This window comes from Megascapheus bottae, chromosome 6 (assembly GCF_031878675.1).
Source record: "Megascapheus bottae isolate mThoBot1 chromosome 6, mThoBot2.hap1, whole genome shotgun sequence".
NCBI lineage: Eukaryota > Metazoa > Chordata > Mammalia > Rodentia > Geomyidae > Megascapheus > Megascapheus bottae.
The window spans coordinates 7,923,644-7,942,176 of record NC_143514.1 but is presented as its reverse complement, the minus strand read 5'-3'; the positions used below and the strand labels follow the sequence as shown (position 1 = coordinate 7,942,176).

Here is an 18,533-nt window from a genome sequence, read left to right as displayed (position 1 = left end):
AAATATGAATAAACGTAAAGTATCATTTTGAATGCCCACTATATATACACCAGAGAGTTGAGTAAGCACTTCTGTCACTAGAACATTCAGGCTGCAGGACAACGTAGATGCATGTAGGAGACTTTCCTGACAGGTGGTGGCAAATAGGCACCCAGCAAGGGCAGAAGGGGAGCAGGAATGGAGCCCAGGACCAGGTGGCAGCTGGCTGCAGAGCAGCTCTCACCTGTGCTTCACCTTCTTCCTGTAGTACTAGAAGAAAGCCCCAGGGCTGACGAGGCCCACAAAGCCAGGCAGCCCAGGGAAGGAAACTCAGCAGCCCCCACGGAGGAAGAAGGTCAGAGGACAGTGACCAGCATATGATGCTGGTAGGACCTCTGGACAGATCAGTGTCAGGGATGTGGGAAAGGACTATGGGCTGTACACAGGACCAGCTGCCATTCATTCAGAATGGTGTCCCGGCCTGGGGAAGTGTTAGTGGTGAGGAGGAGCAGGTAAGGGATGGAGAGGGACTGCTGGCTGTTTTAAGGAACCTCGTGCCTACCACAGCAGTCAAGGCTTCCAACCTGTTGCTCTTCTCACTGTGGACTGGTGGCTGGAAAGCACCATGTGAGCCATCACAGGCTCAGGGCTCAGGCATGCCAGCGCTTGGACAGTCTCTGAGGTTACTGTACCGATGTCTGCCTCCAGAAGCTCCGGCCAAGAAAACATGAGCAGCATAGGAAAACAAGTTGACTAGTGCTTTTATTTATTTATTTATTTATTTATTTATTTATTTATTTATTTATTTTTGCCAGTCCTGGGCTTGGGCTCAGGGCCTGAGCACTGTCCCTGGATTTTCTCAAGGCTAGGGCTCTACCACTTGAGCCACAGCACCACTTCTGGCTTTTTACTACGAATGTGGTACCGAGGAATGGAACCCGGGTCTTCGTACATGCTAGGCAAGCATTCTACCACTAGGCCAAACTCCCGGCCAGTGCTTTTATTTTTACTAACCTATAATCTATCTGGTGGCTATTTAGTCTATTTTAGTAAATTTTAAAATTTTTAATCGAAAGAATGCCTTTATTAACATTGAATATTTAGCTCCTCTGTCTACATATCCGAATATTACATATTTTTCCAATCTAGTATTCTCAGACTCCTGTTACTTCTAGAGAAGTTCATTTATATCATCTTCTGATTGTAGCCATATGCCATGAGGTTAAATAAATCTTGTTTCTTTTTTCAGAGAAGAAAAAGCGCTTGCTTCGAGACCAAGAGCTTGAATCAACATCTCAAAAGAGGGACGATGTTTGTAAAAGCCCGAAGTCACTGCTTCTGCATTCGGATAGGGTAGCAAGCCATGTGCCCAGGCATATGCCAAGGACCAAAATTCGGCCTGTGAGTTTGCCTGTGGAGAGACTGCTTTTGGCAAGCTCTCCTAACGAGAAGAGCGGCCGAAGTATGGGAAGTGGAAATTCAGACAAGCTTGGCAAGCATCCTATCTTTGAAGAACTTAACAGAAAAGATCCCCCTACTACTGTTTGTTCCAAATTTAATGGCTTCGACCAGCACACTACACAGAAAACATGGAGCAAACCATGTGAACCAAACAGTGTAACTGTCAAAATTGCGACAGCGACTGCGCCCTGTGTGCTTCAAGAGAAAGGAGCCACAACAAGCACCAGGTTGAGTGGGGACTGCAGCAGCGCCTGGCAGCCCAGCAAGCCGTGCACAGAGCCAGGCAGGGCTGCGAGAGAGGCTGCTGAGAGACGCGCCTCGGACTCCAGCCCTCTCCCTCCTGTCAGAGCTCCCAGGACACTGCAGCCCCAGCACTGGACCACGTTTTATAAGCCACGTACACCCACCAGCAGTGTGAGGGGGAGTGAGGAGAAGCCAGCTTCGCCCTCTGCAGCCACGCCACCTGGCACTGTCCTCACCGCCCAGGGCCAAGACTCAGACCCAACAGCCTGTCATGTGCAGCTGGGCAGTCAGCCTGTACTGCCCCCAGGGGAGCCTGGCTTGCCTGACGTCTCTCCAGCGTGCCAGAGACCAAGGCTAAAACGGATGCAGCAGTTTGAAGACCTTGAGGATGAAATCCCGCAATTTGTCTAGGATTGTCAAAATTCAGGTTTTCTCCTTTGTGTTGTTTTGTTCTGTGATAATTGTGTTTGTGTTGTGAAAGAACATTTTGACGAGACCCCTTTTGCACGCGTGGCTGTTAGTCATGTTGTATCTGCTGCCAGAGTGTTTGACGGGGCCTCACTGGAATTACCTTGGTATTCTGTGTTTTTCAAGTTTTGGATTCATATTTCTTGAAGTTACCTGGTTTTCCCTACAAAATGGTCCATTGAAATGCATCCCTAATATATATTAGAGTTCTCAACTAATAGATGCAATTGGGGAAAAGCAACTTTATTTTTTTGACGCGAAACTAAATGCTTATTTATAAAATGTTTCTAAATGCAAGTGCCTAAAAGACCTTAATGTGTTATGAAGGTGGTTTTTCCCACACTATTTTATAGTTGCATCTTTGCCCATTTGTGCTTGTAGAGTATGTATGTAAGCTTTTGTTTTTTTCAATTGGCAGTTCACTTTTTTGTATTTATATAATGGCCAGAAGGCTTACAAATCTATATTTAATTGCATTTTAATCGATTGCCAGTTTTTACATGTGGTAGTCAAATTGTACAGAGAAAGTGCACTTATTAAACCCATTTCTAAATTACATGGTTCAGTTTTTTCATATTTGGCTTTAAATGGTTTTAATACTTTTTTTTATCCCCTTTGTACACTGTTGTTTTTTCAACAGTTTGAACCTTTTGGTGTTTTATATAGTGGTCCAAAAAAAAAAATTCGCGTTTCAGAAGTTTTTAAATTAAGTACATTTCTCCTCTTGATATTGTCTGAGTTTCGTTAAAACCATTTCTCTTGTATGAAATATTTTAACTTAAGAACCATGACAAACTTTTTCTGCCTGGACTGCCAGTCATTGTAAATGTATATTTCATTCAAATCTAGCAAAGATTTATTTAAGTTGACTCTGAGAGTTCAATAAGTCTCATGTTTAGAATTTGAGAAGTGTAGATGATTGGGTCTGTTTCGTTTATAAAATACCCAGTTAATACCTGGTTTTTAGAACTTTATGTTTCCATTGTTTTCTCAGTTTCATTGTTTTGTCTAAAATAGGATATAAAAGGGACAAAAAATAAAATGGCCTTTTTTATATGTGTGAATTACAATTCTAGTAAATCCTTTTTATATGACCATATTACACTTGATAAACACATTAATAACTTGTTAAATTTTTTCTGTTCCTGTGCGTCTCTGGCATCACTGCCTCATAGGTGTGACACTTGGGTGTCATTAGTCACGAGTGAGATGGTCAACATCCCGTGGGCATGGTATGAAAGGGGCTTCATGGCAGATGGTCTCACAGTTGTCGGTGACATGACAGTCCAGCGATGAATGCGTGTGCTAGAGCTTATGGTCCTCATTGTATGCCATGTAAGACAGTTCTACTGCCGTGAGAATGCACAAGAATCAGAGCCAGCACTTACTTTGTAAAATGCCTCACCCCAAACTTTGGAAAATTCCGACATAAATTCATGACTAGCTAGAATAGACAAGTGAGCATTGTATTATTCCTGTGTCACTGATAAGAAAACTGAGGCTTAACAAAGTGATGTGATTCTAAATTTATAGATTTAGTTAATAAGCAGAACCCAATCTCTTGATGACTGTATGACTACTATAGTACCAGTAAGTGCTCAACAATGGAAAGCTACTTTTAAATCTTTATAATTGCAAAGTACACATAAAATTTACCATTTCTAGCATGTTCACAAGCTGGCTACACGATAGTAGTCTACCCATGTGATTCTGCAGCTGTGCCCATGTCTGACTTCAAAATTTTTTCATCATCCCAAACTAACACTTAGAAAATGGACGGTTAGATAGCCTATCATATATTAAAGCCATCACTCTGTTTCCTTCTATCTAATCCTTACAAATGAGTTCCACTTTTAGATCACTCGTCTCCATAAGGCTCCTTGACATCTCTTCCAGCCTGTATACTTTCTAGTTTCCTGGGGGCTACAGCAAGTCTTTCCTGAGAACCAGAAGCTATTTATAGACTAGCCCAGTTCATTATGCCCTGGTACTGATAAAGTAATGGATGCCACTCGCCGGAGAGCCGTCCAATGACAGTGGGATGAGATGTGAGCAAGAAGGAAGGATAGCCAGAAAGCTTTGCTGGAAAAGATTGACTGCGCTTCCTTAGATAGCCACACTGAGAACTTCCATGAAATTTACAAATCCTGAAAATCATTTTTTGTGTGAATTAAACAGTAAAAGAACATGCAATCCAATCAACAAATGTACACACAAACTGAATAGATGGTTCTTATAAGAAGAAATGACTAATAAATACATGAAGAAATGTTCATATCCTTCACCATAAACTAAATGCAAGTCAAAACTGCACTAAGATTCCATTGTACTTCAGTCAGAGTGACAGCCACCAAGAAAATAAACAACAAATGCTGGAGAGGATGTGGGAAAGAAGATCCTTCCTATACCACTCAGGGGGGAATGTAAACTAGTACAGCCTCTGGGCATCCACTGGGAGATTCCTCAAAAGACTGAAGGCGGATCTTCATTATGACCCCACCTTACACTACTGGACACACATCCAGAGAGCAAATGAGTACACATACATCCTTGGTCATTGCAGCACTGTTCATAATGGCCAAATGATGGAATCAACGGAGTACTAAACAGAGGAATGGATAAGATGTGAATAATAAATATGGAATGTTACACAGCAATAAAGAAAAAATGTCAGCCGGGAGCATGGCTGAATGTAGAGTGCTTGCTTAGCATGCATGAAGCCCTGGCTTTATTCATTTCCTCAGGACCACATACACCAAAAAAGCCAGAAGTGATGCTGTGGCCCAAGTGGTAGAGTGCTATCTCTGAGAAAGCCCAAGAACAGTGCCCAGGCCCTGAGTTCAAGCCCCGGGACTGGGGGGGGGAGAAGAAATGTCATTTTTAGGAACATGGAATACAACTAGAGGACATCATACTAAGCAAGACAAAAGAAGCTCAAACTAGACCTAAAAGATTCATATGCATGGATAGGTATATGTGTGTATATATCCACATATGTATTTATTTATATGCTTAAGCAGGACATGAGTCAAGGTAAGAAGCAACTGAGGAAGAGAGAAAGGGTAAATGACCTTGCAATGTGTATGAGACTAGAATAGAGAAAAGCCAGGTGCAGTGGCTCACACACCCTCAGCCTCTCAGAAGGCTGCGATCTGAGGATCTCGGTTCAAAGCCAGCTCCAGCACTAAAGTCTGAGATACTCTATCTCCAATTAACCACCAGAAAACCAAAAGTGGCACTGTGGCTCAAGGGTTAGAGTGGTAGCCTTAAGCTGGAGAGCTCAGGGACAGCACCCAGGCCCAGAGTTCAAGTCCCAAGACTGACCAAAAAAAAAAGAATAGCATAGAAAAAAATCAACAAGAAGTGATGATGGTCAGTGGGCAGATGGAGAGAAATAGGCTACAGGTGGAGATGAGCAGGACGAGCTGGCTGCTGGGGAGAGTAAAGAAGGTGGCATATTGTCCACACAACCTTTACAACTGGGAGAAAGGATGCTTTTGTTGGGGAGGGGTTCAAAATGGGAGAGAGGGGGTGAGATTGATTGGGATACAGGGTACAGGTGTGGAGCTGTAACAAATCGTATGTTTACTAAATATAGGCTAGTAAAATCAGAAGCACAAAAGAAAGAAATAGAAGAACAATGTGCATGGATTTTTTTTTCCCCCAGCCCTGGGGCTTGAACTCAAGGCTTGCACGCTGTCCCTGAGCTTCTTTTACTCAAGGTTAGCACTCTACCACTCCAGCCACATCACCACTTCCAGCTTTTTCTGTATATGGGGCACTAAGGAATGGAACCCAGGGCTTCATGCATGCAAGACAAGCACTCTACCACGAAGCCACATTCCCAGCTCATGCATGGCATTCTTGTGATAGACCAGAATTGAAGGATTTATAATAATGTTTAGGCTTCCCATGCATCAGGTATGAAAAGGGGGAAATCCTGAGAAGCTGAGGACTTCCAACTCTGGATTCCAACTCTGACATTTTTAAGTTCAAACCTGCACTGTTCCAGATCATTGTCAGTGAAGAGACTGGGCAAGAAAAGATGGAATGAGTGAGCAGCACAGATGGCAGAGAAACAGAAGGGGAATGTGTGCCAGTATCATGGGCATCATGGAGGAAGCATCTCAACATAGGATAATGTGGGATTCTTTCCAAGCACGAGGTCCTGGCGATGTCACCGGGAAATTGAACTGTAACATCACCTCCTTCAATGCTTTCATGCAAAGATCGTCCAAGGCCACTAAACTTCCAGTCATTGCTGTGCAGTATTTCTTTAACTAGAAGCATCTCTCTCAATGACAACTCTATATAGTCAATATAATTCTCTGGGGTTTTCTTACATAGAAACGGGAACTGATTTTTGGTGTGCTGATAGGTGGACAATTGCATTACCATCTGTAATTCAGCGAAGTCAGCACATGCACTTACGGGATACAGAAATCAGTTCTGTTCTGTGTATCCCAGGCTAAGAGAAATAAATGTATTTAGAAAGATCTTTTCAAAGATAGGATTTAAAAACTAAAGCACCTAAGAGCAAATCTAATAAAAGAAACACAAAGTCTTCCTGGAGAAAGTTTTGGATTATATCAAGAGTTTTCGGAGAAGCACTTTTCTGAATCCACCAATAAGCTAAACCATTACTGAAGGTAAGGTGCTTACGACCCAGTCCCCTCTGAACACATGCATTGGTCTTTAGCACATGATCTTTTAGGAACATTTTACACATTTATAGATTATAAGTTTCAGACAGGATGTCCCATCACCTCTTAACTATTTGAGTATCTATTCAAAACAGTGACACTTGTACAAACCCAGAGTACATCCAGCAAACACTACAGAAATCAACACAAGAGGTAGTTTTCCTTCCCTTCTCTCTCTCTTCCTTCCCTCCTTCCCTCCTTTTATTCACTTAAAGTAAGGAAAGAAATTTTCCTCCGAACATTGGGGTTTGTAGACATTATAAACAGCAATTTGGTTCAAGGTACAAAGGTGATCCCTTTGTGTATGTCTGTATCTGTATGTGTGTCTGTGTGAGAGACAGGCACACACAGAGACAGGATCTCACTATGTAACCCAGGTTGACCTTAATTTGAGTCTCCTGCCTCAATCTCCTTAACACGGAATACAGGTATACGCCCTGTGGTTGACCTGAGCCTAAACATTTAACTGGCTGTTAAAGGGCTCTAATGAAATTAAAGCTCAATCTAGAGAAAGCCCAAAACTGTTTCAGATTCTGTAAGACTTCATGTGACAAAGGAAAGCATTTTCTGTGATGTAGGAGTTGGCTGGGCTGGCTGGATTGCTACAAAATCTTTTGGCTATCCATTGACAGTAGCCTTTTCCTTTCTCATTGCCTTCCTCTCTTTTAAGTTCTGTTTGCTAGTAAAAATGGCCTGTTTTTTTTTTTTTTTTTTTTTTTTTTTTTTGCCAGTCCTGGGCTTGAGCTCAGGGCTTGAGCACTATCCTTGGACTTTCTCAAGGCTAGCACTCTACCACTTGAGCCTCAGCACCACTTCCAGCTTTTTGCTATGTATGTGGGGTACCAAGGAATTGAACCCAAGTCTTCGTGCATGCTAAGCAAGCACTCTACCACTAGGCCAAACTCCTGGCCCCAAAGATGGCCTATTCTTTTTAATTTTATGTATTTATTTGAAGTTCTGAGCCTTAAACCCATGCTAGGCAAACATTCCTCCCCTAAGGTATACTCCCATCTCAAAAGAAGATGTTTTTAAAATTCATAATCTTATTTAAGCAAAGCCATTGGCTGACAAAATGCCTCACAAAATAATGCATTTCATTCTGTTGAAGGTTTCCCCCAATGTTACCAGACATTCCCTTGGAATTACCTTGATGTTATCATTGACCAAAATTACATTTAAAGTATAATGTATAATAAGATTTTAATACTATATAATTTGAGAAGAATATAGACACACCTCTTGGTGAGGTGGCGGAACACTAAGGATTATTCAGGCGTTGTTGGACACTTCACTGATTGTTATGAATGTGGTATTGGAGAAGGTCAGAGAAGAATTAGACAAGATTGAAAGAGCCAGGATCTGGAAACCAGAATGTTAAATGAGTGACAACCTGTAGATGCCTTGTCTGAGAAAGAAGAAACTTGAGGAACATGACAATTGTCCACAGATATTGAAAGTGGAAATGAATTAGAATGCATGTTTGGTCCTTTGAGGAAAGTACAACCAGACTGGAATCCATCAGGAATCAGATTTCTGTTTCATAATGTAAAGAAGCCAACTTATTAAAATTGTTCTAAAACAGGACATGTGATCTTGTGATTTCTCAATTACTTGGGTACATATATGAATAAAAAACTGGATGAAGCCAGGCGCAGTGGTTCACACCTAGCTACTCAGGAGGCTGAGATCTGAGGATGGCGGTTCAAAGCCAGCACAGGCACTAAAGAACATGAGACTCTTACCTCCAATTAATCTCTAGAAAATGGAGAGTAGGGCTGTGGCTCAAGGGGTAGGGCGGTAACCTTGAGCTGAAGCACTCAGGACAGTGCCCAGGCCCAGAATTCAAGGCTCCCATGACCCCCCCCACACACACACACAAAAACAAAAAAAAACAAACAAAAAACTAGATAGTAGGACTTTTTATCCATTCCTGAATCTGTAATAAAATACCCTAGACTAGATAGTTCATAAACAAAAAAAATTTTTTTTCCTCATAGGAACTGAAAAGTCCGAGATTAAGAACCTTACAGATTCCATGTCTGGTAAAGGAGGCTATCTCTTTACTTCAAAGATGGCATCTGTGTCTGCATTCCCCTCAGGCGAAAGCAAAAGGGTGAAGAGGAATGACACAGGAAGCCATTCACAAGTGTGGAGGCCTTGTGGCCAGATCCCTCCCCAAACCTCCAATGCTCCCTTGATAGCACGAACTGATGATTTTCAACAAATGAATTTGGGGAAGCAATGGGACCATATAGCAACTACCTTTAAGCATATTGCAAAAAGAAATCCAGCCAGAGAACGTTGGGTAAGTTACTTGACTTGTAAAGACCTTTCAAACACTGAATCTTCGACTCTGAGATAAACCTTAACTCTAGGCAGGCCGCTTTCCAGACATGCTTTGTACAGCAATGTCCTTTGTTGGCATAGGTCGCTGGCAACACGAACTGATATCTTATTGCAGTTTAGGATTCAAGGATTATTATTTGTTAGAAAGCTTTAGGTTGTATTCTCTTGCTGAAATAATTCAATAAGCATTGAATGACAAATTACTATGTTCCATCATTGTGCTAGAAAATAGAGACAAACTATAAAAACAAAACAGCCAGATGGCTGAGATATGAGAATCACAGTTCAAAACCGGCCCAAATAGGAAAGCCCATGAGAATCCCATTTCCAGTTAACCATCAAAAAGCTAGAAGCGGAGCTGTGGTTAAGTGTAGTACACCAGCTTTGAACAAAAATAAAGCTAAGAGACAATACCCAGGCCCTGAATTCAAGGCACAGTATTGAAACACACACACGTACACACACACATGACTTAAACTTGAAATTTTACAGGAATTTGGACTACTACTCACAAGATCTCCTAATGAGAATAATGGTAAAAATAGGAGAGTTCTAAAATAATAAAACATTGGCAAAAGCCAGCACTCTTCCACAAAACCTGGAATATTGCCATTTTGCCACAAGGAACCTACCCAAGAAGATTGAGTCCTTTGGTTTGGTTCGGATGTGAGTCTTTGCTACACTGCTCTTTTTTTTTTGGTTGTGGGACTTGAACTCTGGGCCTGGGCTCTGTCCCTGAGCATTTCAGCTCAATGCTATTGCTCTACCCCCTGAGCCACAGCACCAGTTCCAGTTTTCTGGTGGTTAACTGGAGATAAGTCTCATGGACTTTAGTCCCTGGGCTGGCTTTGAACTGCCATCCTCAGAAATCAGACTTCTGAGTAGCTAGGATTACAGGGGTGAGCCACCACACCCAGCTGTTGCTACCCTGCTTTCTAAGCCTGGGGCTCTTCCATCCCATGGAATAGTATACACTAAAGAAACAGTGATCTCAGTAAAACATCTGCATAGACTAAGGAGTTACTGAGTGATGTACTGAACTAAGCATTTTTCTTCTCTCACCAAGCACTAGTGAGTGCTCTGTTAATTTACAACAGAGGGTTTACACAGCTATGAACTCAGTCACACTCAGCTATTAACTAAGTGACTTGTAGGAAAAATTAATTGATATACATTCTTTCCAGCACTCCCCCAAACATCAAGGTTTTGTCCCTAGTGAACCAAGATATTCCCAAGAAAAATAGGTCAGTAAATACCTAGATGTTGCTCAGCTCCAAATTCTTGAGCTGCTTACCGAGAACAGAGAGCTCAAGCCCGCAGGGGGTTCTGGGAGTCTTCTAGGTTCATTAGCCACGCCACAGTATTTTGGGTTTCAGAGCTGATAAATGCAATATGTTGATTTAAAATGTTAAATGCTTCATTGGTTTTTCTCTCCCATAAAGCCATATCTTTTAACCCATCTTCAATAAAGTGCAGTTGTCAAACTGATGGAAACAGCTAGACGCAATCCTACTTCCTAGACCAGAACTAAGTGCTTAAGTATAAAAAAACCAGCATTGCCAAGTATAATGTTGGGGTTTTTATAGTGTTCCAATATAAACGATATGATTTTTATGAGGTTTTTATAAAACACTTGTTCTCTATTAAACAGGAGTTTTTATTTCATAAATGGCCACTGGCAGTTTCATTTTCTAATATTTTTCTGTAATAGCTACTAGCTACCAACTAATATGCACATCTTCTAATACTTGGATTTTCAGTTGAGCCAGTTTTTAACCAGTGATCACCATCTGGATCGCACAGAGCTCACAGAAAATTCCTTCTGAACCATGGTGTTTAGTTGAATCTCATTATTGCGGTTTTAAAATACACTGAGAGTCTTTCAAGACAGACTTCAACAAGAGAATTCCACATTTCCAATGAGTTCCAAGGCTGGCAACCTAAGTGTTTTGCACAGTGGTGAAAGAAATCCAGGACTGGATTACAGATTCAAATATTAAATTGTACATATACCAGAATTATACAGTATTATTTTCAACCATATTCCAAACATGACCCCTTTGAACTTCACAACTCAAAGCACAGCTTAAGGGTTCTTTTCTTCATTGTAAAAGGACACGGTAGGCAACTGTCAACATCTGAAAATGAAAAGGAACTCAGTATAGCTTGAAGTTTTGGGTAATTATGTAAAAATGTTTAAGTGTGTTGATTTGTAATATACCAATTCACAAAGGCCAGTATCTTCGTTTGCACTGTCATACAATGGTTAAATAGCACAGAGATCAGATTTATTAAAGCTTGTTTGGGAAATCATACTGCTCAGAGTTTGACATCTTGTCTACAACAGGGGTTATGTTTTGTAAAAACAACTTTGCTGACTGGTGGGAAAGGGCCATCAGATGGGTTTCTTAGGAGCCCTAACAGAAGTCTTGAGCTAAGGATCATGGTTCAAAGCCAACCCAACCATGAAAGTCCATGAGACTCTTATCTGTAATTAACCAACAAAAAGCCAGAAAGAGAGGTGTGGCTCAAGTGGCAAAGTGCCAAACGAGCAAAAAAAAAAAAACCCCAAAGGAATATGGCGAGGCTCTGAGTTCAAGTTCCAGTACTTGAGTTATACTTAATTATATATATTATTAATTGTATAATATATAACATTTATATGTTTTATTAATTAAACTTAATTATATTATGTAATATATATTACATATATATATATATAAAATAAAGCAATTCTCATTGAAATTCCTGACCTTTCTCTCATCTAAGGGCCACCATCTCTGTACTCAGTTTACCTCCTCCCTTAAAATAAAGATAGTTGTGACTTTTCAGCCATGTGAATCAGCACTTAGTTTCTAGGAGAAGGCTCTCTCAATAATTTCTGTGCACTAGTCTCCTGTAATAACGTTTGAAATCACATGGCATTGACCCAATTAGAAGCAAGGATTACAGAAATCTGCTTAGAACTGAATTGGGTCCAGCGAAGCATCTGCCAAGCCAAATGCATTCCCCACAATTCCCTCTAAGACCTTCTCATTAGCCAGGGTGTAAACATTTGGTTTCTGCTCACTTCAGATTTCACCACTGCAGTTCATTTAGACTCACACATAGTTTAAGCTTATTTAAAAGTGTAAGCTTTTATTTAACTTTTGAAAAAGTTACAGCATTTACCTGGGTTTTTTGATTTGGGGGTTTTTTAGTAGAGGTGGGGGAGGCTGGTATTGAGGTTTACACTAATGCCTAGCTTTTTCGCTCAAGGCTTTCACTCTTCCACTTGAGCCACAGCTCCACTTCCAACTTGTTGCTGGTTAATCGGATATAAAAGTCTTCGGTTTTCTGGCAGATAATTGGAGATAAGAGTCTCACAGTCTTTAGTGCCCAGGCTGTCTTTGAATTATGATCCTCAGATCTCAGCTTCCTGAGTAGCTGGGATTACAAGTGTGAACCACTGAACCTGGCTGTGAGTAGCAGATTTTAATTTTCCCTTCAACCAGACGTGATAGATAGGGCTGGAGTTTAGTGGTAGAGTGCTTGCCTAGCATGCACAAAGACCCGGGTTCAATTCTTTGGTACCACATACATAAAAAAGCTGGAAGTGGTCCTGTTGCTCAAGTGGTAGAGCTCTAGCCTTGAGGAAAGCCCAAGGACAGTCAGTGCAGTCAGTGCTCAGGCCCTGAGTTCAGTCCCCAGGACTGGCCAAAAAAAAAGAAAAATCTGCCCAGATAAAAGCTCATATAAAAATGTGATTTGGCCTACTGGTAGAGTGCTTGCCTAGCATGCATGAAGCCCTGGATTCAATTCCTCAGTACCTTGTACACACACAGAAAAAGCCAGAAGTAGTGCTGTGGCTCAAGTGGCAGAGCGAGCACTAGGCTTAAGAAAGCTCAAGTCCTGAATTCAAGCCCCAGGACTGACAAAAACAAAATTAGAAAATAAAAATCTGGTTTTGAGTTAATTTTGACTACATTGTCCCTCTATATTTTTGTTTCTTGGATCATACTTTGTTATTGGTCGCAATTGTGTTTTGCCCGAAGTGTATTCTTCTTACAAGTCCTATTGCAAATATGTTCATATCAATATTATCTATCCAAGACCAACATTCTCCTAAGTGGGATTGAACACGGGCTTTGCTTTTCCTCTTGGTCCTCATAAGTGCACCGGCAAAGGTTTGATCCGTGCAGCCTAGACACTGCCCTTGGAGGCCTCGACTCAGTGGGGATGGGGTAAAAGCTGTGCTGCAATGTTTCTAAAACGCTGAACAGATCATTTGGGCATCAAGTTCAATGTTGAGAATCACTTAATTGTTTCCATAGTGCCCTCGGTAATAGCCCAGCATATAGACAATCCTCAAAAGCAGTTTAAATAGACAGGCACTCACGGTTCACACCTGTAACCTGAGGCTGAAATCTGAGGATCACAGTTCAAAGCCAACCTGATTAAGAATGTCTATGAGGGGCCGGGAGTTTGGCCTAGTGGTTAAAGTGCTTGCCTAGCATGCATGAAGACCCGGGTTCGATTCCTCGGTACCACATATAGAAAAAAAAGCTGGAAGTGGTGCTGAGGCTCAAGTGGTAGAGCTCTAGCCTTGAAAAGTCCAAGGACAGTGCTCAGGCCCTGAGCTCAAGCCCAGGACTGGCAAAAAAGAGAATGTCTATGAGTCTTTTTATCTCCAATTAAGTGCACGCGCACACACACACACACACACACACACACACACACACACACACACACACGGAGTTTATATAATTGGTAATCTAGTTAGGGATTTAGTCCTTCTTTGAGTTGACCATTGGCAGATAGCACATCAAGTCAGACCAGTGGTTCTGAGTAAATAAAATGCTGGCAAAGCCACTTTACATGTGCTTAAACTGTGTCAATTTAAACCCAACAAATTATTGATTTAACCTGGACAGGCCCAACCTCTTTTGCACTTACGGATTTTTTTGTGGGGGGGGAAGAGGGTAAAGCATTTTTTTTTAATTTTTAAAAATTAAGTAGTTGTACAGAGAGGAGTTTTATTTCAATATGCCAGTTAATTAATACAATGCATCTCGATTACTATCATCCCTTTTAATTATTCCCCCCCCCCCATTTCTTCCAATCACATTCAGGAGATTCTTGTCACTCTGTAGGAAATACATGTGCCTTTGTTATTGAGGAGCATTCTTTATGTTTATAATGTCTTTCCTCAACTTAAAAAAAATGGATAAATACCAGTGCTGTGCAGTCCAAATGAGTTTCACAGAAAAGATTCCAATGCTGAGTTAGGTGGTTCAGATGAGGAAACTTCTCCAAGGTTTGCATATTTGGTTTGGGTGGGGTATGCCTGACCATGTAATAGGAGTCAGATACATTTTCTTAGTGTAAACTGAAGTAGCATACTTTCTGATGGGTTTGTGGCAGTCCTAGAGCTGAGCAAACTTAGCTGAGTATGGAGCTTAGAGCCTGGAGGCTAGGCTAGCACTCCAGCCTATCTTTCCTATCTCCTCTGAGCTGTTTCTTATCATCAGGGGCCCTCAAGTCACCTGAAATCTTGTTAACTGCCTCAGAGTTTTCCATGAAATTGCATGACCATCAAGCCTAGGAATCTGCTTCATTGCTGATTGATTCTGATACGGGAACTATCTGATATCAGAATCAGCTCCAGGCTCCCCATCACTTGAAGGGCTGATATTCAGGACAGAACAATTGGTAAGAAGTGTAAGAAAAGCAAGTTTGCTTCCTCTTGGTTAAATCTTAAGGATATGGATTTTCTGAGGAGTTCCTGCTTTGGCCAGGTGTCTTGGCCCTTTATTAATTATATTTTAGTAATTACATCCTTTTTCTGACAAGTGTTAGGGACTTCCAGAATTTTGGTTGCATCTTGTTAATTAAGCCACATCCTTTTGCAAATTGTGAATCTGAGCTCAGCCAATCTGAGCAGAGGGGCGGGGCCTGCTGGGTTAGGAATTAAACCAGGAATAGTCTGGCAGCTGTGTATGCTGGCTTGCAGATTGTTTTGGTTGATGGCACACCTTTCTGCAGAGGTAAACTTAGCATTGCTAAGTTCTCTCAAGTTGATGTTGATATTCCTACATGACACCTCATCATCCTGAGCTATTCTTAACAGAAGGAATCTGATTTATTTGAGAACTGTCCCCAGAGAAGATGGAGAGGTTACATTCTCAAAGTTCCATCTTGAGAAATTCAAAGACACAAAGTACTTTGTATAGGAAGGAAAGGAGACTACAACAGAACCACCAGATCTCAGGACCCCAGTTCAAAACCAGTCCAGGTAAACAAATATGAGAGATTCTTGTTTCCAATGTACTAGCAAAAAGCTAGAAGTGGAAGTATAGCTCAAGTACTAGAGCACCAACTTTGAAGAATAACAAGCCAAGCAAGAGTATGAAGCCTTGAGTTCAAGCCCCAATACTGGCAATAAATATATAAACAAACAAATGGAGATACAGTAAAACTAGGTACAGGAAGCTGTGAGCCAGAATCTCACAGTAGAGTTAAGCCTCCTAGGGTGAATTCCTCTATTTCCTTTTTCTTTTCTTTCTCCTCTTTCAGGAGTGTTGGTGAAATCCAGGATTTGGAATCCTTCCTTTGAAATTGGTGATTTGACCATCTATCAAGATGGTGGAAGACATTTACTGCCAACCGTTTTCCCAAAGCAGCCCAATCTTTTCCTCCTTTCCAAGCCTCACAGCGGTAACTGAAGTCCGTCGTCATCCTCTCTGAAATGGGGAGGAAATAGGAAACTGAACTGGAACCCAAGACCAGCTGCCAATAATGTGCATGAGTCACCCATGGCTCTGGAAGCCATTTGCCATCTATCAGCACAGATGGAGGTCCGAATGGAAATCAGGAGGGAAAAACAAGTGACTCAGTTTTCCTTTTTAGTAACTGCTCCATTCCAACTGCCTGCTTTCCTGTTTGGACACAAAGATCTGAACAGGACTGGCAGTCTTGCTCCTAGGATGGAGAACTCACAGTTGCTTTTCTGGGCTGGTAGCTGTAGAGGCTTAGAGGAACTTTCTGCCGAAGCTTCTGGCATTGGCTTCCAGGAAGGGGAGAGATAAGTCAAAGGCCAATTCAATTATGTGTTTATTTCCTGCTTTGGTCAGAGACACATGTGGTGGGAAAGAATGAGAAGGCTTGACTTTCCACACCAACTTTTTTTTTTTTCTGCTTTTAGGCTATGTGAGTTAGTTGCTCACCCAACATTTCTGAATGTGTTTCTTCATCCATGCAACGAAAAGAATACCTTTCTCAGAGGGCAGTTGTAAAGGACAGATTAATCAGTACACCTGAGTTCATGCACATTCTAAGCCTATTTTTTTTAAAAAACGTTCTCACGCCTGCAATCCTATCTATTCAGAGGCGGAGAGATCTGAGGATCATGGTTCCAAGCCAACCTGGGCAGATCATTAGCCAGCAAAAAGACAGAAGTGGACATGTGGCTCAAGTGATAAAAATGCCAGACTTGAGGAAAAAAAAGCCAAGCAAGAGTTTGAGGCCCTGAGTTCAAGCCCCAGTACTGGAAAAAATAAACACCAATAAGACTCTTATCTGCTGTGAAAGTATTCAGAAGAGCAGCAGTGGTCTCTGGCTCCCGGGAATGAGGTGAGAGGTGAAAATGAATCTGCTTGCCTTTGGATGAGAAATGTTTAAATGATTTAAATTACAGTCCTCCCAGGTTTCTTTTATGTACATGAAGATAAAGCTCCATTCTCTCCGTTTATTGTATTATCTTTAAGCAGCATACGAAGGGGCTGTAATTCAACATCTTCATCCATGTCACCTTTCCATCATTCTCCATGACTCCATTCTTCACGCTCAATCATGTCATTGGTTTTTTTGCTTGGTTTTGTTTTGGTGAGACTTTATGGACTCAGACTTCCCTTGCACTTGCTGATTTCTCTTGGTTTCGCCTTTGAGTTTGGGGTTCCAGATATATTCCATGACTGAATCGCACTCAGAGTTTTTTTTTTTTTTTTTGCCAGTCCTAAACTCAGGGCCTGAACCCTGTCTTTGGACTTTCTCAAGACTACAGCTCTGCCACTTGAGTCACAGCACCATTTCCAGCTTTTTCTATGTATGTGGCACTGAGGAATTGAACCCAGGTCTTTGTGTATGCTAGGCAAGCGCTCTACCACTAGGCCACACTCCGGCTCTCATCACTGGTTTAAAATCATCAAATCCCAAAGGTGTCAATAGTAAACATTCCTTATCAAAATCACACTACCAGCACTATCATTGAGCCCTTTTTTAGACTAAGCCTGGCACAATGTTTCTTTTTCTATCATGTATAATCCCAGCCCTGAAATGTAGGAGTTCGCCCTAAGCACTAGCAAGTTCAACTCCAAGCCAGGTGCTCTTGTCCCTGTCCCCATTTTACACATGGAAGAATTGATCAAAATGGAATTCTTAGGAACTTTCTCAAGGTCACGCATCTAACAAGCAGAGCAGATGAGTTTCAAATCCAGCTAGGTCTCACTTTAAAGTGTGTAGTTTTAAAATTGTTTTCCTTTTTATCTCTTTTAGCACTAGTGGAGTTTAAATTCAGAATCCTTAGCACTGGCAAGGCAACCACTCTACCACCTGAGTCGAACATCCAGCCCTTTTATCTTTGGTTGGTTTCATTTTTTGTGTAGACATTCATCTTCCCTTTGAGGCTTCCAGCAAAGCTGGGATGACCCATGCCCAGCTTGGTGCCCACTTTTTTATTGGTTGAGATGGGGCTTCCCAAATGTTTTGTGCAGGGGTTGGCCTCAAACTAATCTTCCCTCTCTCAGTCTTCTCGGTAGCTAGAACTATATAAGCATGGTCATCACATCTAGTTTAACAAGCTTATATTTTTAGCTCCTAGCATCTTATCTTTTCTTTTTCCCTATGTCCCAGATCAGGACTCCAATTTCATACCTGTAGCTGCTTTTGCTCACTGGCTAGTGCTCTTCCAACCAACCACAACCCCTAGCATCTTAAAGAGAATGAAAGCTATATTCTATTTCATTGGAAATGAACTCTAGACTCTTACAAGTTGACCTTGACTTAAGATCCTGTCTGGAAATTGGTATGTGATCGTGTGAGTAACACACACACACACACACACACACACACACACACACACACGTATTTCTCTCACCTGGAGAAATACATTCCTGTGATCCAGAAGTCTGCTAAAAAGGAGCAGTGTGATGTAGTGGGGAGGAATCCGGAAAGCTCCGTTCTCATTCCTGACCCACTACTCATTAGCTGTGTGTCTCTGGATCAGTCATCGAAACTCTGAGCCTTAATTTCCTCTGTGTGAAGTATGTTGTGTTTAACCTGTGCACCTCCCAGTAA

The 18,533-nt window shown here is 41.5% G+C and overlaps 1 protein-coding gene and 1 long non-coding RNA gene across 4 annotated transcripts in view; both read left to right on the top strand.

Moving 5' to 3' along the window:
* Positions 1-3,284, top strand: part of Arhgap29 (Rho GTPase activating protein 29) — a 65,388-nt gene extending 62,104 nt beyond the window's left edge. For all 3 annotated transcript variants that reach the window (XM_090334228.1, XM_090334229.1, XM_090334227.1), the window contains one exon: positions 1,229-3,284. In XM_090334228.1, the coding sequence (XP_090190354.1) occupies positions 1,229-2,094 (866 nt within the window). In that variant the 3' untranslated portion in view covers positions 2,095-3,284. The remainder of the gene's footprint in view (positions 1-1,228) is intronic.
* Positions 3,285-5,667: 2,383 nt separating this feature from the next.
* Positions 5,668-16,846, top strand: LOC150061343 (uncharacterized). The gene is made up of 3 exons (XR_016535905.1): positions 5,668-6,800; positions 8,852-9,159; positions 15,756-16,846. It is a non-coding gene; the product is annotated as an uncharacterized LOC150061343 (long non-coding RNA).
* Positions 16,847-18,533: the final 1,687 nt, after the last annotated feature.